General features: G+C 37.1%; 1 protein-coding gene across 1 annotated transcript in view; it reads left to right on the forward strand.

Annotated features, from left to right (window-relative positions):
* The window catches only part of dnah6 (dynein, axonemal, heavy chain 6), a 77,107-nt gene that overhangs the window by 10,843 nt on the left and 40,076 nt on the right, over window positions 1–26,188 (forward strand). The window contains exons 18-48 of the mRNA XM_052545269.1: window positions 238–381; window positions 822–977; window positions 1,152–1,202; window positions 1,286–1,378; window positions 2,463–2,582; window positions 2,752–2,932; window positions 3,146–3,242; window positions 3,344–3,548; window positions 3,701–3,865; window positions 3,943–4,053; window positions 4,252–4,377; window positions 5,162–5,317; window positions 5,967–6,128; window positions 10,455–10,592; window positions 10,703–10,870; window positions 11,619–11,767; window positions 13,347–13,454; window positions 14,581–15,136; window positions 15,242–15,364; window positions 15,515–15,697; window positions 16,136–16,279; window positions 17,340–17,561; window positions 17,648–17,795; window positions 17,916–18,073; window positions 19,309–19,440; window positions 22,320–22,491; window positions 23,107–23,253; window positions 23,590–23,663; window positions 23,897–24,051; window positions 24,215–24,446; window positions 25,988–26,140. Of these exons, the coding sequence (XP_052401229.1) occupies window positions 238–381; window positions 822–977; window positions 1,152–1,202; window positions 1,286–1,378; window positions 2,463–2,582; window positions 2,752–2,932; window positions 3,146–3,242; window positions 3,344–3,548; window positions 3,701–3,865; window positions 3,943–4,053; window positions 4,252–4,377; window positions 5,162–5,317; window positions 5,967–6,128; window positions 10,455–10,592; window positions 10,703–10,870; window positions 11,619–11,767; window positions 13,347–13,454; window positions 14,581–15,136; window positions 15,242–15,364; window positions 15,515–15,697; window positions 16,136–16,279; window positions 17,340–17,561; window positions 17,648–17,795; window positions 17,916–18,073; window positions 19,309–19,440; window positions 22,320–22,491; window positions 23,107–23,253; window positions 23,590–23,663; window positions 23,897–24,051; window positions 24,215–24,446; window positions 25,988–26,140 (4,929 nt within the window). The remainder of the gene's footprint in view (window positions 1–237; window positions 382–821; window positions 978–1,151; window positions 1,203–1,285; window positions 1,379–2,462; window positions 2,583–2,751; window positions 2,933–3,145; window positions 3,243–3,343; window positions 3,549–3,700; window positions 3,866–3,942; window positions 4,054–4,251; window positions 4,378–5,161; window positions 5,318–5,966; window positions 6,129–10,454; window positions 10,593–10,702; window positions 10,871–11,618; window positions 11,768–13,346; window positions 13,455–14,580; window positions 15,137–15,241; window positions 15,365–15,514; window positions 15,698–16,135; window positions 16,280–17,339; window positions 17,562–17,647; window positions 17,796–17,915; window positions 18,074–19,308; window positions 19,441–22,319; window positions 22,492–23,106; window positions 23,254–23,589; window positions 23,664–23,896; window positions 24,052–24,214; window positions 24,447–25,987; window positions 26,141–26,188) is intronic.

A 26,188-nucleotide genomic window follows, 5' to 3' on the forward strand; every position in this document is an offset into this window, starting at 1 on the left:
GTGTGTGCGTGCGTATGTGCGTACTTTAGATGGGTTAAATTCAGAGTAGAAAATTCTGAGTATTCGTCACCATACTTGGCTGTGTGTCGTGTTATTTTCACTCATTTTATTGCCTTAAATTAGGCTATTCATGCTAGATAGCTTCAGGTGAAGTGTCCTTGCAAATGGAGTGCTTGAAGCCATTTTGAGCGAAAGTGTCTTCTAAATGTCAAATGGTCAATTATCTCTTTGATGCAGAATAAGTTTGATGAGCTGGACCCAGAATTGCTGAGCAGGCAGGTGAACAAGTTTGCCAAATATGTCAGCCAGCTGGAGAAAGGACTGCCAAAAAACAATGTGGTGCCCTGCCTCAAAGAGAATGTGGAGAGCATGCGAGAAAAGGTGGGTGAGGTTGGCACTAATGCTAGTGTGTCATTGCTCTTCAATAGTTTCCTTGTTTGAAGTCAAGTACTGTATTTTGCATTTGGACTGTGGAAAAATGTCTAAACTTCATGACAAAGTGTAGTATTAGGAGCACCCTTTTAGGAGTACACTACCGTTTAAAACTTCTTTTGATTATTTACTATATTTTAAATTGCCAAATATTCAGCAGCCATTGGTCTTCATTGTCACACGATCCTTCAGATGTCATTCTAGTTTGGTGCTCAAGTAACATTACTTATTATAATCAAATGTGAGGGATTTTTTAAGGATTAATTGATGAGTGTAAAGTTCTAAAGAAAATCATTTATTTTTTATAGAAAATTCTATAACGTTATAAATGTCTTTAATGTCACTTTTGATGACTGCACCTGCATATTTCATATTCTGTGTTTGTGTAGCTGCCAGTCATCACAGACCTGCGTAACCCATGTCTGAAAGCCCGTCACTGGGAGATGCTGGAGGACATTGTGGATTCCAGCCTACTAGAAGAGCCACTGACTCTCGCTTATCTGCAAGAACTCGACATCTTCCACTTTGGACCACAAATACAGGAGGTGAGAGAAACGCAGAGGCTCTCAATATCCACAGATGGACTTACCTAGACAGTATTTCTGGGCATCTTATAAACATAGTCCACATTTTCAGCTTGCTGTATATGAAGGCAGCTCACTAGGTTTTAGGTGCTGAGAATTCTTCTTTTAACTCTGTGAATCCTCTCTAACTCTCAGGTTTCAGCACAAGCCTCAGGAGAAGCATCCCTGGAGAACATTCTAAGAAAGGTGGCATCTATGTTTATCATTCTCATTTAATAACATTTATGTATGTCTTTATATTCAGCTTTATACACTCATACTATTTATAGATCGAAGAATCTTGGAAGACGACAGAGTTTGTGGTTCTGCCTCATCGGGACTCCAAGGATGTGTTTATCCTTGGGGGAACTGATGATATTCAGGTAAGAGTGTGTTAGAACCATTATTCACCGTATTACAGAGTTTCTGATTGTTAAACTGTAAGATTCATGCATAATTATAATTATATTCCAACCTTGCCTTGGGGTGTGTGATGTGATATGATTTTTGATTGACTATTAAAATATCTTCACAATCCTCTTTTGAAGAAATATGGTATCGTGCTACAGCACACATTCTATCAGTTGCAGTCCTGGTGCCTCTGTCTCTATATACTGTACAGGCCAATTCACACTGTACAACGGTTAAACATTTCATTCGCTTGCTGAAGCACACGCACACTAAAAAGCTTGTCAAACACTTAACTTTCATGTCTGATTGTGCTAATGCTTTCAAAAACACACAAGGTTTACATACAAACACAGTTGGTTATGTCTTAAGTGGAAGTAAACAGTTGAGAGAAATGAATGCGTGCTTGTATATTAGATGCTTGCAGCTCTTAAAGCGATAGTGCTAATCATGCTACTATTGCATTAAAGGGATAGTTAACCCCAAAATAAACATTTTGCTCTTGGAAGGAAGGAACTCTTCCTTTAATTTTAATAAAACAACAAAACACTAAGTTAATAAAAACTCATTAACTGCTCTTGACTGAAGAACTTTAATACCGTTGCTTTAATAAGAATGTATGATGCAATTTATAAAGTGAAGTGTATAGAAGTGCTTTATTTTTTATATTTGAAGAGTTTATTTGTAAAAACATAACTTTTTTTTTTACATTTTCAAAAATCATGTTTTTTTATTGTTATCATGTTTTTATTGTGTTTTATTGTGTTAGTTAGCTGTAGTTTTTAGTTATTTCTTAATCTTGAATGTCTTTGCCATTCTTTTTATTTAATATTTTGTTACCTTGTAAGACTTTTTTTTAAAGTACGTAAATTAATTTGGCTGAACTCCTTAGTAACAACAACTTAGTAAAAACCAACATGTCAAAGAATCGTGCTAAAATCATGAATAAAATCATTATATTTTTGTTGTCCCACCCACCTCTAACCTTGCTTGAGTTTAATACAGAAGATATGTCTTCTCCTTTATGAATATTTGTCTTTGTGAATGTAAAACCTCTAGGTGCTTCTCGATGACAGTATAGTCAATGTGGCCACAGTTGCATCATCCCGTTACGCAGGCCCCATCAAGGCCAGAGTGGACAAGTGGCAGAGACAGCTTTCTCTCTTCAGCCAGACCTTGGTAATCACATCAGAGTGGTGATCACCAAAAAAAAAAACAGATCATTTCTGGGTTTAGTCTTTGGATTTTGATTTGTTCTGTTTTGTTTTGAGTGGTGATCATCTAAAACAAACCCCCTTTTTTTTTTACATCGTATATTTTCTCTGACTGTTTTCTGATGTGTTCCTAGGATGAGTGGTTGGCATGTCAGAGAAGCTGGCTTTATCTTGAGAGTATTTTCAGCGCTCCTGACATCCAGAGGCAATTGCCTGCTGAGTCTAAGATGTTCCTTCAAGTGGACAAGTCCTGGAAAGAGATCATGAGGAAGGTCAACCGTCTGCCTAATGCCCTGCGTGCTGCCACACAAACAGGTCTGACAGGAGGTCGCTCAGCAAACATCTCAAAACATCAGATGAACAACTCAGAACATTAGATGAACACATTCTTGTTCAGTGTCTGAAGAGTTTTTATCTGAAAATTAGTGCATGAAAAATGAAAGCAGTAGGTTAAATGCAACAATGAATGCAAAAGCCTATAATTATAAATGACTTTGACCAGTTTTGCCGTCTAATCTTTCTCCTCAGGGCTTCTGGATATTTTCCAAAATAATAACGCACTCCTGGAGCGGATTCAAAAATGCCTGGAGGCTTACCTGGAGTCCAAGAGAGTAATCTTCCCAAGGTGCCTACGCACACGCACATACTCACAGCAGTTTCTCATCAGAGTGCTGATTTTTTCTTGATGTTGTGCCATGACTTAACTCACTTTTCCGGGTGGCTTAGGTTCTACTTCTTGTCTAATGATGAACTGTTGGAGATTTTGGCTCAGACGCGAAACCCTCAGGCTGTGCAGCCTCATCTGAGGAAGTGTTTTGATGCAATATCCCAGCTGGAGTTTGGCCTTCTTACCCCTGGAGAGGGCGAGACTGGTGAAAAAATACAGCACACCAATGACATCTTAGCCATGGTGTCACCTGAGGGAGAAAAGGTGAATTCTTTTCTTTTCGTTTGTTTTTCCATCTTAAAAACAAAATCTAGAAGACAAATTATACAAAAGTACATGAACCAAATAGCAAGGATTTATCAAATAAAAGAGGATAATGTTAAAACTATGTACGTATGTGTGTGACTGTGCTGTAGGTGGCACTGGGGAAAGGCTTGAAGGCTCGTGGAAATGTAGAGGACTGGTTGGGGAAGGTGGAGGAGGCCATGTTTTCCTCTCTTAGGAGGCTTAGTAAGGCTGCAATTGCTGACTACCAGAGCAAACCCAGAGTGGAGTGGGTTGTGGCAGGACATCCCTCACAGGTTTGTCCTTGTCTAGGTGGGATTGTTTATGTGCATCACTGAGTGTATGAGCAATTCTCACCTAAGCTTTTTTGCAGGTGGTGTTGACAATTTCTCAGCTCATGTGGTGCAGGGACATGGACAGCTGCCTAGAGGGAGATCATGACCACTATCAAGCACTACAAGAATTTGAGATCACCAACTTTGAGGTGACAACATACTGTATAGCGTTCATAGACCAAATTATGTAATTTCATATCGATTTGCTTATTTCCTTGCAAGTCTTTTAAAATGTACTATGTGTAGAACATTTGTGTGTGTTTTATATATATATATATATATATATATATATATATATATATATATATATACTGCATGTGTGTATCTGTCTTTATGTGTACAAATAGAGACTGAATGCTCTTGCTGCTCTGGTCCGTGGGAATCTGCCCAGTCTTCATCGGAACATCATCACAGCTCTCATCACCATAGATGTGCACGCCAGAGACATCGTCACAGAGCTTGTCAAAGAAAAGGTTTGTGTATTTCCTTCATATCACATAGGGACCAAAAAATTAGATCTCTTTTTCAATAGATCAGCTGTCACAATATTATATTTTCACTACAAGATTATCATGGCCAAAAGTATAACTGATTCAATTAACATCTTAAAAATGTTGCTTCCAGCTAACATGTCTCCTATCCATAATATTGCTTCCTCCAGTGAAAAAAGCCATATCGTCTGAATCAGGATAAAAATATGCACATTTCAAGCACTGTTTGGAAATTGAAATACATGTGTCTTTTTACAAATACATGTGGATTTTGATGTGAGAGGACAACAGGGGATGGACAGTTTTACTGGTGGAAGCTTTATTATGGGTTATGGACTCCAGTGTTTCAATGGTGTTTTGGCCAGAATTGATAGTTTAAAATGAAGATCTCATTTTGGATAGCCTGAGAGTAAGTAGTTTTTCAGGAATTTTCAATTTATGGCTGAATTATACCTTTAAATATTCTATTAATCAAATACATCTTTAACTTTTGTGTTTACTTTTTTTGGACAATAAATCACTAAAAATACACATGTAGAAAGAATTTGTTACCCTAACTATAAAAAAGTTTATTAAAACAACTTATTACGTATTACATTTTATGCATATTTGTTATTTATATTTAGCAGCATAAGCTGTACTGTACCCCCCCCCCCACAACAGTTTCAGAACAAACCCGCGACCAGGCAGTGGAGAACTACTGTAATGGCAATTATTTTCCTGTTATATCTGATAGCTCAAGGGGTTATGGTGTGTGTGTTTGCAGGTGGACACCGGTGATAATTTCGAGTGGCAGAGGCAGTTGCGGTATTATTGGGATGTGGACCTGGATGACTGTGTGGCTCGGATGGCTCTCTCTCAATATGTCTATGGATATGAATATTTGGGAGCATGTCCTCGTTTGGTGATCACTCCACTGACGGTACATAAATGCACTTTTTTATTATAGTGTATTTAAAACAAATGCTGTAAAACATGGAGTTTTGTCCAGTTATATCGAAAAAAATTTGAATTGTACTTTATGTAAATAGATTTGCATAAAATGTAATACAATTGTATAATGTTCAGTATAAATTAAAACTAAATTATAAAATTTGACTCTGTAAAAATTTATTTTATTAAATAAAATAGCATCAAAATTAGCTGTAAATAATGCTAAATATATTATCAAAAATGATAAAACTGTTATAGAATTTTAATTTAAAGTTCATGATTGATTTTGATCAAAATTGATTATGTAATTCACTGCAGGGGCATTTTTTGCCCCCACCTTTTTAAAACCTGGGACTTTTTTTGTCAGTTTGGGTTGCATTTTTTGCCCACGTTTGTTTTTGGATCCGGCCTCTAACCCTAAACCTGCTGAACTTTTGTCAAACATCAGATTCTCTTCCATTTTCACATCACCCATAAGAAATAGCAGTTGAACCACTCTTACTAAAGTGCAAATAACAATTACATTTATAAATGTATGCCTGGATCTATGTCAGTGTTGTGTGTATGAGTTAGTAAGGAGCATGATTGTCCTAATGAGGTGTGTGTGGACTGCGGATCTATTTACTTTTTTATGTCAGGATCGATGTTACCTCTGCCTGATGGGAGCGCTGCAGCTAGATCTTGGAGGAGCTCCTGCAGGTCCAGCTGGCACAGGCAAAACTGAGACTACTAAAGACCTCGCAAAAGCTCTGGCAATCCAGTGTGTGGTCTTTAACTGCTCAGATGGACTCGACTATAAGGTGTGAATCTGTCTCTCTACCATTCCAACTTCTATTTTCTTTTTCCTCATTAATTTGTTAAGCAGCTAGACAACCAATATGAGATAGACATATTATTTTTTCCTGTCTAGTTATAGTGAATTCATTGGATCTGTCACTAGGAGGCAGAAGATCCCCAACTGAGTTCTCTGTGCTGTGCATGAAAATCACTGTAGACATCTGCCTGAGACATCTATCTCTTTTATTTATGGCCAGTGTTTAGTGTCTGCTAAAGGGTGGCATATGTTATAAAGACGTGTATTCTGACTAGGCCTTAAAAACAGTAGGGATGCACTGAAATTTCGGCCACCGAAAATTTTCGGCCGAAAATGGCCTTTTCAGTTTTCGGCCGATAGACTTTTATCACCGAAACAACACGGCCGAAATGTTGTGATGACGCAAACAGAAACCGCGACCTGCATGTGCACCTGCATAGCAAAGACCACGAGCTCCCCGCGACATTCACTTAACACCAGTGAGAACATTCTCTCTCTTCTTACTCCTTTATTCGCAGCACTAAAGCGTCTCCTAACAAAGAGATTAAGACGGACCACGAAGTAAAAACAAAGAAAAGTACAGTCTTATAGAGTCTGTTAGCACACGTCTCACTGAGATCTTTTCGGATCCTCTGCACTTCATCGCGAATGTGCTTGATCCGCGTTATAAAGACCATTACTTGGATGCGGACAGGGCCGTGCACAGACCTTTTGAGGGGCATGTGCTGAAACTGAAAAAGGGCACCCCCTCCCTTTTTTTATATCAATTATATATATTCTCTTTTTTAGCTATTCTGTTTGGTTTCATAAGCTAATTTGTATTATTTGGTTAACATTTTTATGAATGACATTGAGAAGAGGGGAAAGTGAGCAATGAGTCAAGTATTTTTGACTAACTTTTTTGAAATATAATTTAAGTAATTATGTCCAACACTACGGTACAACTCAATTCCAGATTATAAGAAACTATAGCCATACCGTTACTATAACATATCCAACATGTTTCCGCCTACCTGGCAAAAATTTGATACTGTGGTGGACCAGGGATGTTGGTTTCTTGAAGGTCTCCTATTCACTACACTTTCCCTAAAATAAGCCAGCAATGAAAAAATAAATAAAAATAGTGTGAAAAGTACAGTTGCAGTGAAAAGCATTTCTGAAGGATCACGTGACACTGAAGAGTACTAACTGCAGTAATGATGCTGAAAATTCAGCTTTGATCACAAAAATAAATTACATTTTAAAATATATTCAAATAGAAAACAGTTATTTAAAATTGTAAAAATATTACACTATATTACTGTTTTTGCTGTATTTTGGATCAAATAAACGAAGCCTTGGAATGAATCATGAATTACATTCTGCATGATAAAATATAAAGATTTCACAGTGATCTTCTGTAATTTTTTTTAGTTACTACTACATTACTGTAGTAAAACCATGTTTTACTACTTTTTATACAGAGAGTATACGGAGAGTATACCATAACATGATTATCCTAAATGTTAAAAAATTAAGTGTATCAGCAATCATAAATCAAAGAAGAAATTTCTTAGAAATATAGTTATCTAGGTGACGAGGATCACTCGCTGCTTTGTGTAAATTCCAGTACGAAACTTGTTATGATTTTCCGATGGTAAAAACAAATGATATGTTGTTGTTATCAATATATCGTTTTTGACCAGCGAATGCGTGTAAATGTTTTTTTTTTTTTTTTTGTCCGTCATTAAAACGGCGACGGCGCCTGCCGCTGCCAGGATCACATTACATTTTCATCTACAGGTTACAAACTAGTTTTTTTTTAGCTATATAGACGGAGCGCTCAGTTTTTCCTGTGGTAAAATGCATTTGGCCAAAATCGCATTTTATAAAAGATGAAATGCTACTATATGCCCAGGCTATTTAAGTGTTGGCTATGTATTGGCTATGACTAGATGGCAAATGCTAGCCCTCTCTCTCAGGCGACGTCCCGCCTTTTACTGTCTATGCGTCCCACATGTCTCAGCCAGTCAGACAGACATCCAATAAATAAAATATGAGCCTTTATAGACATAGTGTTTAGTAGTACTTATTCAAAAAACAAGATATTTATTTACCCTTCGCAAAACTGTTCAGCTCAGCTGTTGTCTACTGTGCGGCTGCTGTGGAACTTCTGTTGATTCAATGAATATAGAGGGGGCGGAGTTATCAGCTTACTGACAGCTTGAGAATCGAATTAGATTTACACAAGCTCGTTTTAAGAACTTTCATTTGCTAAATATTTGTAAAACAGACATACAGACGTAAATGGTGACCAATAGCATTAAAAAAAAAAAAAAAAAAAAAAAAAAAAAAAAAACACCACCAAAAAAAAAGGGCACTTCGGAGTGTAAGGGCAAAAAGGGCATGTGCTCTGCACAGGTTGAGCCCTACCTGTGCACGTGCCTGGATGCGGAAATAAGGCAGCGCGCACGAGAAATGATCCAGGCCGCGCTGGATGCGGAGAACCCGCGTGGAGACGGAGAAGCGCCAAGCGCAAGAGACAGATCAGAGCGCAGAAAAAAAGACTGGTCTCTGCACCAGATGAGGGGCATGCACCATCGTTGTCTGATATGTTCAGTGGAATTCTGCAAGAAAGTGCCTCAAATGATAATAAAACGTTGGCTATTTTGTTCTTATACACACACACAAACATATATACATACATAATATCAGATTGTAGCTATATTTATGCTAGATTTTCTGCTAGATTTCTGCTTTAATTTGATAAAAATGTTTATTTATGCCCTGGCCCTATTTAAATACACTCTCTCAAATATTTCTCAAATGTCAGGCAGATGACAAGCTCAACTGCTCAACAGCTAGATGGTTATCTGTCTGAAGTCCCCATCCCCAGAAGTGATAACAGTCTTGCCAACTGGAGAAGTAATGCACTTTCTAGTCCTACATAGAAAAATTTCAAATGCACTTCACCTAAATGCACTTTGTTTTTATGAGGGAACTGTTCATTTTAAAACCTTTCTGCAGGCCAGTAGCACTGTACATTATTATTAAATATACACATGAGTGGGATAAATTTTTAGTTTGAATTTTATTTTACACTGTGCATTGTTGCAATGTGCTTAATAAATATTTGCATCATTTGTAATTATGTATTTTTATGTTTTTTTTTTTTTTAAATAAGTTATGTAATTGTAATTATCTTTGAAACTTTAATATTAATTTATGCAATTGCAATGTCTTAATTTAAGTAAAGTTAGTACACGGTCATAGCAATAAATGCAATGGTACTAATAATTGGCATAATTTCTTTCGGTGTTTCGGTTTCGGTTTTCGGCCTTGGTTTTCTCTTTTTCGGTTTTCTGTTTCGGCCAAGAATTTTCATTTCGGTGCATCCCTAAAAAACAATCTTAGTTATTGTTAATGGTTTGTCTTTTTTTATTCTGTTACTGAAACATTATTTTACCATATAGCTCTTTCTGTAGATCATTCCTTTGCCTTTGGGTTTTCTGGGCTGGGGTTTCCAAAGTTTTTCGGATAGATTCGTCTTCTATCAGAACATTTTACCAATTGGTGCTGGAGGAGGGCATCTTCTTATTCCTCTTTCTAAAACTGCCCATAATGGTTTGAAAATGTTCAAGTCAGGTGATTGAACTGACCAGGGCAAATGTTGAAGTTCATCTTGGTGCTCCGACTGTCCAGGTTTCATGATCGTGACTCCATCTTTTTCACATCTTAGCATTCTTGTCTGTGACTAATGTTTTAGCAATTGCAGCTTTTTCATGTGCTGTACGTTGGCTTGGTGGAGTTTTTTTTGTGGGAAAGGGGTATTCAAGGTTGTTAAGGTTCTTGAAAGTAAATGATATGTCAAGTAATGTATTTAATTGTCAAGTAATTGTCAATGTCTATCTACAGTATTTGCATTAATCATTGACATGGCTTTTACTTGATTTTGGAATTGACACATTGGGGATACTACAGGTTGACCAAACAGGCATGATGATAAACTTGAAATGGCTTAACATCAGTCAAATGATTAAAGTTTAAGTATTTTAAACTTGAATACCACATTTTTAGATCATTGTGTCATGCCTGAGACACTGGAAACGATGCGAAAGACTTATGCATTAGCTTTAAGCTGTAAAGAAGTTGATATGGTTAATATAAGTTACTACGTTAATATTTATGCTGTGGCATTGTTGTGGTACAAATAGTATAGCTCTGTTTTATTGTATGCTACTGTATATACTTCGATATTTTCATTTTAAGCATTTGGAGGGTTCAGTGTTCAGTTGGCGGCAAGTCTTACAGTATATTGCATTTGTGTGCTCAGATGATGGGGACGTTCTTTAGCGGTTTGGCTCAGTCTGGTGCCTGGTGCTGCTTTGATGAATTCAATCGCATCAACATTGAGGTGCTGTCAGTCATCGCTCAACAGCTCATTACTATCAGAAACGCCAAGGCAGCCAGGGTAATGCACATACACACTCACATACCCATGTACAATGTCAATTTTGATTAGTAATACAGGAATTATGTGCAACTAACTGCATGTGTCTACATTGTGTTTGTGCTCGGCAGCTACCACGGTTCATGTTTGAGGGGAGAGAGATAAAATTGGTGATGACCTGTGCTGCTTTCATCACTATGAACCCCGGTTACGCTGGCAGAACTGAACTCCCTGACAACCTGAAAGCCCTTTTCAGACCCATAGCCATGATGGTGCCCAACTACACTCTTATCGCTGAGGTGTGTGATTTAACAACCTGGTCTGATCCCAGTAATGATGAAAAATCACACAAAGTTAGAAGTAGAGGGGCCAGAGATGTGTTTACTCATTAAAATCTTTTGTTTGTTCCTGGTGTGTTACAATGAGGAAACTGGTGTCCTACCGCTGTGATTTCCTGTTTGTGAATTTCAACAATTGACTGCTTGTTAAGTGAAATTTTAACTTAAAAACACACTATATTTACCATGTAAAATGACAAAATAATTCAGCTATCAGGAGCATGCAGAGCATAGTTGCACAGACCTTTTACTATAAAGGGCCAAAATCCAACTTGATTGGCCAAAAGGAAGTATTGTATTAAATCCAACTACATTTAACTCTAGCACGTTTAAATGGGAAAACTGTGATTTCCTCTTTGTAAATTTCCACAAATTACTGGTAGATCCTTAATGGGAACATACTAAAACTTTTATGTATTTAATTAACAGCCAGTTTTCCCAATTCCTCGAAAAGACCAAAACCTCACAAAGTTAACATACATAAGGCAACAAAATAAAAAACTCTTTAGGGAACTCGGGAAGTCCCCTGTAGCCCCCATTCGCGGTACACACCCTTCCACAGTGTGCAGTGGTTTGGGAAGCACAGCTTTAGAGGATATCTAGAGAAGTTACATGGGTCCTATTAAGTCTTTCAACATTAGCATGTCTTATCTGAGAACCTTGGCATTTCTACAATATGTTTAACCTTACAACTGCTTTCTGCCTATAGGTGATCCTGTACTCCGAGGGCTTTGAGTCTAGTAAGACTCTTGCGAGAAAGATGACTCAGATGTACAAGCTCTGCAGTGAGCAGCTCTCTCAGCAGGATCACTATGACTTTGGCATGAGAGCTGTCAAATCTGTACTGGTCATGGCAGGGTGAGACAGAGCACAAACACATTTTCACGTTACTCAACGATTCTCTGTCAGTCTTACATAAATTAATACTACCATTAAAGATTTTGGGGTCAAATCTGTTTTGAAAGAAATATCACCAAGACCAAGGTCTCATTCGATCAAAAATAAATGTATTCATATTGTGAAATATTTTCTATTTTCAAATATTTTCAAATGTATTTTATTTCTGTGCTGGCCAATTTGAATTTTCAGAAACCATTACTCTTGTCACATGATCCTTCAGAAATCATTAGAATTGCTGATATGGGGCTCAAGAAACATTTTTAATTTGTTTCTAATGTTGCATCAATGCCGCTTAATATGTTTTGTGTCACTTTTCATTCATTTAATGCAGCCTGCTGAACAAACCAATTAATTTATTTTAAAATACCGATACCAAAAACTGAATGATATTGTATAAATAACATAAAGCAGTCCTACAGTCTTGGGCTGTGTTTATTTAGGGTCTTCTAACATGTTTGAGGTCTTTGCTTTATAAACAAGTCAGTATTTGATTGAGAATTAATTTGCACATGCTCAGTCACTGTCATGAATGACCCACTTGGTGTTGCCTGTGGAGTAAAGACCGATAAAATACAGCTGTGTGAGAAACCTCTAAGCAGATCATTTAGGTCCATTAGGTTCGACTGTCATCTTCATTAGCACTGGTCTTAGATCAGTGGCTGTACAGCTGGACCTCACTTGAATTTACTTAAGTGTGTGTGTGTGTGTGTGTGTGTGTGTGTGTGTGTGTGTGTGTGTGTGTGTGTGTGTGTGTGTGTGTGTGTATGTGTGTGTGTGTCAGCATCATGTCACTGGTGCATTTTATTAGTACTGAGGTTTTATATGTAGCATAACTTCACTTTAGTGTACTTTTATTTCGTTGTGTGATACAGTGATTCATAATGTCTGTTTTTAAATCAGCGTGCTTTAGGCTACTAAACTATTTACAAGAATATATGAACAACTGTAGGCAAATGTGTTTAAAAAAGAGTAAATGTGAGCACTATATTCTGTGTAAAGTATTGATATGTAGTTAAAACAGGTAGTCTTTATGATTCACACAGTACTAGTTAGTGGTGCTTACCAAGGCAAGAATAACACATCAGATTGAGCAGGTTGTTGAGAGATGTGATCAAGCCTATGATTCATGGATGATAGACATTATAATGTGTGAAAAAAAAAAAAAAAAACGTAAGCCAGGAAGCAAACACATAGCAACCATCTAGAAATGCCTTAGCAACCACCCTAGCAAAACTACAGTGCCTCCAACATCCTAATATTGTGGAAGGCAAGCACCACTTACCTCATATTTTTGCACCCTTGCAACCACATAGCATTGCACTAAAAGCACTAACAGAGCATCACTCTCATTTTTTTTTCAGAAAATGTAAAATTCTTGTTTGATTTGTGAACTCCATCTATAACAAGATCTTGTGTGATTACCTGTGTGTATTCAGTGTGAAATACTGAGCAAGTCCCATTTTTTTGTGCTGCTGGTTGTCTGTTCATTTTCTGAACAACCTTTAATATATTATGTATTATGTATGTGCGTGAGCAGGTCATTAAAAAGAGAAAACCCTCACTTGAGCGAGGATGTTGTGCTGATCAGAGCTCTGCGAGACTCAAACCTGCCCAAGTTCCTCAAAGATGATGCAGTGCTTTTCAGGTGACTGCTCAGTGTGTTTACTACACATACCATTTTTTTAATGTTTCTGGAAGAGGTCTCTTATGGTTACCAAGACTGTATTTATTTGATCAAAAATACCATAAAAAGAGCATTATTTGGAAATATTAATGCAATTTAAGACAACAGTTTTCTGCTTTATGGCAGTTTAAAGCAACTGCTTTCTATTTTAATATATTACTTTTTTTTATTTATTCAATGTGATAGCAAAGCAGTTTGCAGTCTTCAGTGTCGTATGTGAGCTAAATCTGCCAAAACCTAATTTTAGGGATGTCCTCATATGTAAAAACAGTATAGATATAAATAAAAGTTTGTTTAAGAAAATAGGATGAGGAAAGTTTTCTGTCAGAGTTATTGCTAGAAGTGTTTTTTTGTAGTAAAATTGAGAAGCTATTAAAGTGTTTATTAATATTTTGAATACATTGTTATTTGTGATTTTTTGTTTCATTTTAATTTTAGGTAAATTTTTATTTTTATATATATATATATATATATATATCTATACTATACATATTTTTTATTGTTTAAGTTGTTGCAAATTTTAGTACATCAAATTAAACTAAATGAAAATAGAGTTAATTTTCAAGTAATAATTTTATTTTTATTTTTATGGCTCTGATAACCCTCTAACTCTAATAACTCTGGTGAGGGTTTAGATTAGGGTTAGGTTGTAGTATGTACAAGTAGCAATTTATAAAAGATATATATATATATATATATATATATATATATATATATATATATATATATATATATATATATATATATAAAACATTTGAAAGCTATGAAATATCCCCATTTATATGTGTGTACTGTACTCATTTCACTATATTAAATGATCATATAATCTCCACCATGAGGGGGAGCCACCATTGTGTAGAATAAAATCCATCTCATGTGTGTTGTCTACATGAGTATTTGTCATACCATTCATTTCTTTAGCTATAAACATCTGCACAGTAGTTTTTACTTAATAATAAGTAAAAACTATATAATAATTTTGATATTAATAATTTGATATTTTAAGACGTGAGTCAGTTAAATTCAGTCCCGGTCCAAATACTGTATATATGTGTGGATCCCTAACTCCATCTTTTTCTTTCCTAAGTGGCATATTGTCAGACCTCTTCCCTGGTGTTACCATCCCAGAGCATGACTATGGTGTCCTGCATTCCACCATTCACTCATCCCTGTGCCAACGCTCCCTCCAACCCCTCCCAAGCATCATAAGCAAGGTCATTCAACTCTACGAGACCATGCTAGTCCGCCATGGGGTAATGCTCGTAGGGCCCACTGGAAGCGGTAAAACCACTGTCTACCGTGTGCTGGCCGACACCTTGGAAACCCTGTATCATGCTGGCCACCAAAATCCTTTCTACCGCCCTGTTAAGACTTATGTACTCAACCCAAAGTCAGTGAACATGGGCGAGCTTTACGGGGAGGTGAACCCACTGACGCTTGAATGGCGGGATGGTCTTATGGCGCTTTGTGTGCGGGCAGCAGTCCAGGACTTCAGTGACGACCACAAATGGGTGATCAGTGATGGCCCGGTGGATGCACTGTGGATTGAGAACATGAACACGGTGCTGGATGATAATAAGATGCTCTGCTTGGCCAACAGTGAAAGGATCAAGCTCACGCCTTCCATACACATGATGTTTGAAGTGAGATGCTCAAATGTGCACCTGTTTGTTAAATTGCACATACCCTTTCTATTTTTTAATTAGAGGCTAGTCACGCACGCTTACATGCAACGCTTTCTCTATCAGGTTCAGGATCTGGCAGTGGCGTCTCCTGCCACAGTAAGCCGTTGTGGGATGGTGTACATTGACCCAGAGGAGCTTAAGTGGATGCCGTATGTTCAGACGTGGTTCACAGGTTTTGAAGAGAAGGTGAGGCCTTTATAACTCTCAGTGTTCTAATTAGAAACATTAGAAGGAGTTTAGTTTTATATGCAATATGTATTTTGTTTGTATTGTGTTTTCTAGTTCGGTTTGTAGACCTGTAGAGCTATCGACATCACAGAAATCTTGTTTTCTTAGATTACAGTGCCTGTACGTGAATATCTGATGGAGCTGTTTGAGCAATATGTGGAGAAGGGCCTGCAGTTTGTATCAAAGCACTGTGTGCAGGCCATTGCACAGGTGGACATCAGTAAAGTCACATCCCTTTGCTGCCTCCTGGAGGCATTACTGTTCAGCGATGGAGCCCCTAACCTTAAAATGGTATAATGCATCTCAACTATAACTAAACTGAGACAAAGTAAATTATATTATATAAAGGTTTATTTTTTTTTACCTACTGATAAAGTAATGTTCAGTATATAAACCTGAAATGAAATTCAGATTTATTTTCACTCATCCATTTAAGTACAGACATACAGTACATGCTTTTCTGCTCCATTACTCTATTAAGCATAAACATAAATTCCCTGAATGTTCGGTTTCTCTGAGATATAAGGATGCACAGAGGAGTAGGAACTTGAGTTGCAAGTTGAGTATCATGAATAAAAATCCTGGACTGACACAGTTCAGAACATTCAGACCCAAAAACTACTGCACACTCATATGGATGTAGTTGCTAGAAATTGCAGTATGATCCAACTGTTTGCTTTGTCAGATTTCTATTAATTGTTTGTGTTTTTTGTGTGCATGTATTTGCAGGAGGCCAGTAAGTTGAACAGTATGTTGTGTCAGACGTTTGTGTTCTGCTACCTGTGGGCACTGGGGGGAAATTTGATTGACAGTCACTGGGACACATTCGACACATTCGTCAGACAGCAGTTTGAGGGCAACAGTGATGCAAAGGTACATTTTATATACACTGAAATACACCTCAGATCATTTTGAGGAAGTATGTTTACATTTATGGTTAATTTTATCAATAAGCACACAGTAATGGCGACTTTCTCTTTTATTGTCATAATTTATGACAGTCATATCAGCTTCATAGTGTTTTGTTCAGAAAAAGACACCATTATGTGTTACAAGATTTGTAGGAACATGTTTGGTTTTGTGTTTTTATAATTTTACATAATCCAAATGGTAATTAATTTGTTTCTTCTCTTTTTCCATTATAATGTTTTCTCAGTGACCATACAGCAGCTAGCTATTCCTGTTTAATAGCTGGTGAGGAACATACAAACCTCCTCTGGGCTTTGACCCTGAAAAGAGCACATTAACCTGACTCGGAGGTCATTGTAAATTATATATAGCACCTGACTGCTTCAATTCTTTTTATAAAGACAGCTCTGTCATCTCTATATCATGTGTCTGTTGCATTCTTAAATGTGACCTTAGGAATATTTAATGAGAACAAGATTGAGGGAAAAAAATATGTCCCAGACATTTGTATAAGGATAAAAGGAAGGCGTGGTATTTATTTCAGAAGGTCGGTATGCAGTGGAGAGTGGCATTATTAGTATTCCACAGAGCAAGGCAGAATGAGCAAGGGAGGAGGGGAGGAGTGGAGAGCAGAAGAAAAGGAAGTTGTGAATTTGAGATGAACAAGGGTTCTAGAACCTGCCCTTACAATAAAGATTCCCAAAAAAATAAATAAATATATTACTTTCGATTCTCTATCTAGCTATCTATTTATCTGTCCATACTGTATGTCTGTCTGTCTATGACAAACTATTATCTGATTTCAGAAAGAAATGGACTACCACCATATGAACTATTTTTATGATGTTTTTATGTTGTTGATTTAGAAGTGTGACATCCCTGTCACAATTCACTTTAATTTCATAGAAAAAAGCGGCTAGGACATTCTGCTAAACATCTAATTTTGTGTTTTATTAACATTTAAGATGGCATCGTACATATTAAAGTGAATCTCTCTCTCTCTTTCTCTCTCTCTCTGTAACAGTTGCCCAGTGGAGGTGATTTATGGAGTGTGTATATGAACTTTGATACTAAATGTTTAGAACCATGGGAGAAGATCATTCCCTGCTTCAGTTATAACAGTGAGATGCCATTCTTTGAGATGCTGGTGCCCACCACAGACACGGTGAGGTACGGATACCTGATGGAGAAACTGCTATCTGTCAATCACTCTGTCCTCTTTACGGGCATCACTGGAGTGGGAAAGGTAAGGCAGTGCGAAGTTAATGTGACGTAAAGATTTTCCATTGTTCATCACTACAAATCACTGACTAGACTTATTGTGAATTTTAGTCTGTGGTGGCACGGGCATTATTAAACAGTGTGCAGGAGAAGGCAGGTTATGTCCCTGTCTACATTAACTTCTCAGCCCAAACTTCATCAGCTAGAACTCAAGAGATCATTGAGTCAAAACTGGAGAAGAAGAGAAAGAATATACTTGGTATGAGACCTTAGATATGATTTGGGTGGTTGTGTAAACTGCCATACTGAAAATCATCATCCATCATAAAATCGCCCCCCCCCACCCCACACAAAAACAATCTGTGTTTATGTTTTTCAGGTGCTCCTGCTAATAAAAAGATTGTGGTGTTTGTGGATGATCTAAACATGCCAAAACTTGACAGTTATGGCTCTCAGCCCCCTATAGAGCTGCTCAGACAGTTCCAGGACTTCCATGGCTTCTATGACAGAGAAAAATTCTTCTGGAAGGAGATACATGTAAGCAACAGACACTTATATATAAAAAATAAAATCATGTGTCATGATTTCTTCAGAGAAATCAAAAGATTTGTCCTTGTTTCACGTCACTGGCCAGGGTAGAAAATCTAAATCTGTTACTAAATGACCAATATTGTTTATAATAAATAAACATAAACAGTATTTAAAAGAAGAATTTTTTTTTTTTAGTTAAATTCAGTTTTTATATATGTTTACATACTATATTGTGTGTGTGTGTGTGTGTGTGTGTGTGTGTTTGTGTATTTCCGGAGTAGTAGTGTTGTTTTGATATAGCACTGTATGATTAGGATTTATTATTGAGGGTCAGGGGTGGGGTGTAATGAAAAAGTAATGTAAAGAATCGTTACGGCATCAGAATTGTTTACTAGAACCAGAATTGTTACTTTCCTTAAGATTTCCATTCCTAATCTTGTGCATCTGCTGTGAGACCAGTAGTTTGTGCAGAAACCTCAGAGACTACATTTCAATTTTATCAAGCATTTTAATCGTTGAACATTTTCTCTCTCTATGGGCATGGAAAATAATGTATGTTGTAGTGATTATCGTATAATGAGCAGGACTAATGCTTGATGTTTGAAGTAGCTGCTCTCATTGTAATTTTGCCTTACCTCGGGAATGACTCTTAATTATGTCTTTTTCACACACCAGCATCAAGTAAACCCCGTGCTTGTTGAACACACACACACACACTCATACACACATGCAAACAAAGATAAAATTGCATAATATAAACAGGGACAATTATGCGATTTGGCAAGGTTACAGAGAAATATGGTGATCTGAGATGTAGTTGACCTCAGTACTCATCCATCTCAAATGTGAGTTATGATAAATAAAAGACAGAAATATGATGAGAAAAGCACCTGCTGAAGATTAAAAGAATGATTTGTGAGTCTCAAATGAGATTTGCCCTTGGAGAAACTCATCCGGGTTAGTGTAGCTCTTTGGTGGCTGAATATGACTCTGCTTTGACTTTGACACAGCAACATTTCCTGAATGATTTTTCTGTCGTTTAAAGAGTAATTGGTCATTAAGTTTTCCAGCTGTCATGAATGCTCTCATTCTAATTTGGGTTTTAATCAATATTACATTAATTTCTTCTAGTAAAGGTTTGATGGGATTAGTAGAAGTGTCAAAAAAGTTAAGTGATGTCCCTTGGATATTTTTTCTTATGCACTTATTCACTTTCTTCTCTTTGCTTCTCCTCCCTAAAGGATATGACCATAGCTGCAGCCTGCGCGCCTCCTGGTGGAGGTCGTAACCCGGTGACCCCTCGTTTTATCCGCCACTTCAGCATGCTGTGCCTCCCAACGCCCTCAGAGCAGAGCCTCAAACAGATTTTTAAGGTCAGACATATGGTATCACTCATTTTGAATGAATATTTTACTTTAAAACTTAACATAAAATCACAATTGACCCATTTACTTTCCTAATACATGTTTTCAGTCTTATTGTTAAGTTATGTTATTCCAGATAAACATGCCAAAATATAAAAAATGCTTTGCATCTGAAGCAGCTTTTGTTAGTTAACATTATGATATCCCCTCCAGCCACCTGTCTATATAACATCCAGTCATGTCCCTCTGGATAAAATCAAGTCCTGGCCTACATTTTTCTCATTGAATATCCAGTTTCACTCGTAATTATGCCACATATATGTATGACAGTAACAGGGTTGCCAAAGCAGTTTCATCATGTTTACTTTAAAGCTGAAGCATCCTGTGCCTGATGATTCTGGAGACATCTATGACCGAATCAGCCTGTTGGTTTAGAAAATGGCAATGCTCTTGAGCTGACTTTAAATGTGTTCTAAAATCCGTTGAGCTGCCTACCTAGACTGTTATATTAAAGCTGAAAGAATGCTTTACTTTACATGCGTTTGAAAAGTAGGCGACATAGCATAGTTGAAAACAAAATTGATTAGCATATTAGTATTTCTTTCAACAATGAAACTTACTAGAATGTTGCATTACAACAGCAACAAGTATTTTGAAATCTGTCTGGACTGGATCTAAAATTCTTTCAGGAAAGTTGCAGTTTTGAATTCATTCAATTTAATGGAACAGTTCCCCCAAAATTTAAATTAGCTGAAAATTTACTCAGCATCGGGCAATCAAACAAGTCCTGTCATATTACTTTCTCCAGTGAAAAAGTAATCTCATCTGAGTAAGAAGAGAAGAATGCACAGATCAAGCACTGCTTACAAGTGGAAACAAATATAAACAGACATGTTGGTCGATTTTGATGTGAGATGACAAAAGGGAGTAGTTTTTAATTTTCACTGGAGGAAGTGTTGTGGAGTAAGGACTCATATTTTGGCTAGGGACAACAGTTGAAAGTGAAAAGCCTTAATGATGGGTTTGTTTCTTACAAACACAGCTTTCACTTAACAAGATGTTAAAGGGTTAGTTCAACAAAAAATGAAAATTAGGTCATTAATAACTCACCCTCATGTCGTTACAATCCTGTAAGACCTCTGTTCATCTTCGGAACACAGTTTAAGATATTTTAGATTTAGTCCCAGAGCTTTCTGTCCCTCCATTGAAAACGAAAGTACAATATACTGTCCATGTCCAGAAAGGTAATAAAAACATCATCAAAGTAGTCCATGTGACATCAGAGGTTCAGTTAGAATTTTTTGAAGCATCGAAAATACATTTTGGTCCAAAAATAACAAAAACTATGACTTTATTCAGCATTGTCTTCTCTTCCGGGTCTGTTGTGAGCGCGTGCAAAACATTGCAGTGTAGTGATATCCGGTTCATGAACGAATCATTCGATGTAACCGGATTTTCTTGAACCATTTCACTAAATCGAACTGAATCGTTTGAAACGGTTTGCGTCTCCAATAAGCATTAATCCACAAATGACTTAAGTTGTTAATTTTTTTAATGTGGCTGACACTCCCTCTGAGTTAAAATAAACCAATATCCAAGAGTAATTAATTTACTCAAACAGTACACTGACTGAACTGCTGTGAAGAGAGAACTGAAGATGAATGCCGAGCAGAGCCAGATAACGAACGAAAGATTGACTCGTTCTCGTAATATGTAATATGTCTGTCGAGTTGTTTTTGAATATGTATCATATGAATAACCCTTAAAAATCCCTAAATCATCGGAATAGTGTTCGGTAGACATGACCCTTCACTGGTATAATTGGACTTATTCGTTAAGACAGCCCACCGGCAAGTTGAGTTTTAAAATATGCAGTTTTCCACATCTTTAGTATCTTCCTATAAAGAAAGTTAATTGCAGAGTAGCTCATTAGGTATGGGAAAGGAGCTGTCTTGGGTTCTGAAACTACAGCATGAGACCTGTAGCTGTCCATGGTTCTGAACTGACAGACTCAGAGAAGAAACAAACCCAAGCTCATTGGATATACATGCCTGTGGCATTTTTTCTGAAACACCTACATTACAGACTTTGGTTCATGTTTTATGGCAGTTTCAAAGTGAAATGTCCAGAGAGTGGTGCTAAAAGTGGGTTCAATACGTGACTGTGGCCATGTTTTTATTACGTTGGTACAGGCATATATGCATTGTTTTTATTATTTTGATTCATGGTTCAGATATCAAAAGTCCGGGGAGTGTCACTAAAAGGTTAATGCTCAATCGCTTTGGAAATATCCCCTACACCAAATCCAACCACAAAAGTGATATTAAAATAAATTTGCTGATGCAACTGTGCTATTTGAGTTGTTTTTTCAAACTGTAGTTCCACAGGATTCATACTATAGCGATTCACCTCATAATTGCAGGGCCGTATTGTGTGAGCTACTGAACAAATCTACCGCATTAGAAAACCCATACATATGAAGCTGTACATGTGACACTTACATTCAAAAGTATCAGTTTTAAAATTTCATAGTATGTTAAAATTGTTAAGTCATAACATAATATTGTGCAAGGAATTGTGCAACAAATGAGGCCTTCTTAATCATAACTCTGGTCATGCAAATCATACTTGTGTGAAAAGGAACAAAAGTTGTCAAGTTGTATTGCCTCTAGTGTTAATTTAAGTTTAAAAGTGCAGTGATTCATACAGATAGGTACATTTCTTGAGTTTAGCATATTTCCAGTGAACCTGAGCAAATGAATACTGGTCAGTGCTGGAACTATGCATTGTGGCAAAAGTCTTCAGATATTTCATGCTTAGAAATATTACTGTCCTTAGTTCTACATGTGTTGTGTACACTGACTGTTCTTGTATGTGCATGTTTGCAGGCAATTTTGGGTGGATTCCTCACTGAGTTTTCCACAGCGGTGAAGCAGGCATCTGACAGCATTGTGGATGCTGCTGTTGAGATCTACCGTCGTATGAGTGTAGACCTGCTGCCTACACCAGCCAAATCCCACTACGTTTTTAACCTTAGAGACCTTTCTAAATGTGTCCAGGGTAAGAAACACACACACACACACACACCCACATGAACAAAGACGTGTACCTACAGGGGCATTTATGGCAGTCGCAAATAATTTACAAACGTGTACCTACAGCGGCATTTATGACAGTCGCAAATAATTTACAAAGACTCATTCAAAGTATATATTGTACTCAAATAATTTAAAACCTGGTCAAAATCACAATTCATCTAAAATAATACAACTTTTAACAATTTTACCCAGGGTCTTTAGCATCTGTTGCATAAATCCACCTAAGGCTTGTAAAGAGCTTCTTTCATTTTGGAGCTCTTAAATGAGCAATAAAAAAGCTTTCTCTAATTTGAATAGGCATCTTGTGAGTTGTTAAAATGTTCTTTTATGGTTTCTATAGGGATACTGTCAATGTCAACTAAAACCATCCAGCACAGTCCCCTTCTGATTATGTTTTTTATTAACCAAAGGTCACAGACAAGTTCATCTGTTACTCTCCATTGATCTGTAGACTGTAAAATTGATTTTATACTAGTAGGCATTCTTGCTATGAAATACAGGTTTTAATGAAGAATCAGTTTGAATGTGAAATAAAATCATATGAATTCTCTGCCTCTGTGTGTGTGTTTCTTTACAGGTATGTTGCAGTGTGAGCCAACTACAGTGAGAGATCAAACCCAGATCTTCCGTTTGTTCTGTCATGAGTGTCAGCGTGTGTTCCATGATCGACTCATCAACAATGAGGACAAGACCTACTTCCATACCATGATCTCAGAGATAGCCAGTAAGCATCTGACTCTTGAATCCTTTTCAGTGTTAAATCTTCAGAAGCTTATAGTCAAGACATCGTAATAGATCAAATCATTTAATGTTATAATACATTTTATTTTTAAATGTATTTATTGACCAAAAAAGTTAATAAACAGGTTTATTATTATTTTTTTATGAAATAAAAAAATCATATAGAGGAAAGTGGGTCAGATTAAAGCAATATTATAATTCTCCTTGTTTTGCAGTGTGACTTATCAGAGTGATCTATTTATTTTTGTTTTGCCCCCAATCTGTCATCTTTTTGCTACAGTAAACATTAATGTCTGCTGCTAAACTGCTTGTCCAACAGGTAGATATTTCAGCATAAACATAGAGCCGATGTCCTTTGTGAACCAGCCCATCATTTTTGGAGATTTCATCAAGGTAAAAGTATTTTGGGGATTGTCGTGATCCTTTTGCATCTGACAGTCTGTCTCTGTTTTGTATTTTCTTTGTAGAGTGCTTTCTGTGTGTTTACATTTAACTGTTTAATACATAGTTTCTCATATAAAGATAGTTCACTATAACAGTTGCTTGTCTTTTTAAATTATGGTCATTTTTGATGTAATGGCACTGCAAGATTTTTTAAAATAAATTATTGAATTAACACTGTTCAGGTTGGAGTAGACAAGGCTGACCGTGTCTATGAGGATCTAACAGACATAGAGAAGATTCGCCAGGTGCTACAGGACTACCTGGATGACTACAACACGACCTTTGCCAAGGAAACCAAGCTTGTGTTCTTCCAAGATGCCATTGAACACGTGTCTAGGTAAGCAAGCAGCTTGCCTTTTCATCTGATGATCACAAAACCAGGTGTTCAGGTGACCCCCCCTTTCATGCTTGGCATCTAGATCTGTTTACTAATGGAATGTTTTGTTCATTCACCCAGTTGACCTTTTTTTCTTTCCATTCATCTCTTCCCCTGTCATTAGAATCGCCCGCATGATTCGCCAAGAACGTGGAAATGCCCTGTTAGTTGGTGTGGGCGGCACAGGAAAGCAATCCCTAACACGTTTGGCTGCTCACATGTGTGGTTACCGCTGCTTTCAGATTGAGTTGAGCCGTGGTTATAATTATGACAGCTTCCATGAAGACCTGCGTAAACTTTACAAAATGGCAGGTGTGGAAGACCAGGACATGGTGTTTCTCTTTACAGACACTCAGGTACTACCAAAAAGAAATTAGCTGATGCATTTGCTGTTTTTATTTTAATGTTAGGTAAAGATTTAGTTGTTGTGTGTTTATGTTTGTAAAATGGAATGTTTGCCCTAAGGTAACCCAAAACCCCACCTCTCCGAAAGTCCTTCTAACCATTTCACAAGTTATGATTTATTGATTTGTGGATATGAATCTGGATGCAGAGAGGTTTTCTCTGAGCTGTAGAGTAGACAGTAGGTCATTTCTGTTATGACTCCAGGCCCTCTGCCAGTGCTGTAATACTGTCTCATGAAAGCAGAGACTTCTACCTTTTTGTGATTCAGCATACAGGCTCTGCAGCAATAATGACCCCCTAAATAATTTCTTGAACAGTTCCTAGCGAGAGACACAAGCTGGTGCTATAGACAAGATATACATTGTGGGGTTTGTGTTTGTGTGCCCATCTGTAGGGCTAATTACTAATGAGAATCTAGGTGTTTGATTGAATAGGCTGTTATAAATGTCATTTACTATTGTGTTTTCATTGACTGAAGGGAATAAATACTCTTCAGTGTTTTTGATAGATAGTCACTCACTATTGAAACATTGTTTTTCTAACTTGCTCTTAGAGGGTGTTTGACCTTTCGGTTTAAATTCTTTACCTGGAGTACCATCCCACAGGTGTGTGTGATTGTGTGTGTGTGTGTGTGTGTAATGTTTGGATTGGTTTTATTCTGGATTTAACATATGAAAGAAACAATTAACACAATAAGGAAAAGTATATATATTTTTTTGAATAATTTATTCTCCCTCATTAAGCACTGCTTGATGATCATACTACATCGAGAATAGGTTACAATATTAGATTTTTTTTTCACTACAGAATTATCTTGGCCAAAATAATTCACAATAACAGTATGATCGTGATTTTTAAATAAAAAACAAGGTTTACAGATAAATACATTAATTATGACATAAATCAAAATCAATTTAAAATTCGTCTATTTAGTATTTTTTCCTTTTTTTGGCCAGTGAATCACACTGAAAAAATGAATGTAGGGAGGCAGAGAGAATTCGTTAATATAACTGTACGAAAGTCAAAATGAAGGCCAGTTAAATCTCACTCCCCTGATCTCAAGAGGTGCACTAGCGTCTGATGCAAGAGGCTGCTGTCATTAGCGCCTTTGTTAGTGTGCCTGCCTCCAGTGCCGGTTCAAATCCTGCTCTGAGATAGCTTAGTGTACTGTAGCATGGGCTACAGTACACTGGTGCCGTGACCCGGACGGGAATGAGGTTTAAGCTGATGATACATGGGGCAACTTTTTAGGCAATGTTGCTGTCAACAGGCAACCAAGTGAGATACATGGCCCACGACGGATCAAAAGTATCGAAATAGACATTTGTTACTCATTCTTAATGGGAAAGAGCTCAAGCAACATTGCTCAAAAAAAGTTACCTAGCAAAAATGCTCAATAGCTGCACTGTGGTATCATCAGCCTTAGTGTTGCACCAGTGCTGGTGGAATGATGTTGTTTGACCATGTGATTTCTTTTTCTCATCTGTTTAAGATTGTGGTGGAAGAGTTTCTGGAGGATATCAATAACATGCTGAACTCGGGTGAAGTACCAAATCTCTTTGAGAAGGATGAACTGAAACAGGTGCTGGCTGCCATTAGCCCCAAGGCTAAAGAGGCCGGCATCTCAGAGGGAAATAGGGATGAGGTACATGATACAACTAACAACCATCCAATCTTGCAACATGGCCATAAC

Source organism: Carassius gibelio, chromosome B1, assembly GCF_023724105.1.
Source record: "Carassius gibelio isolate Cgi1373 ecotype wild population from Czech Republic chromosome B1, carGib1.2-hapl.c, whole genome shotgun sequence".
NCBI lineage: Eukaryota > Metazoa > Chordata > Actinopteri > Cypriniformes > Cyprinidae > Carassius > Carassius gibelio.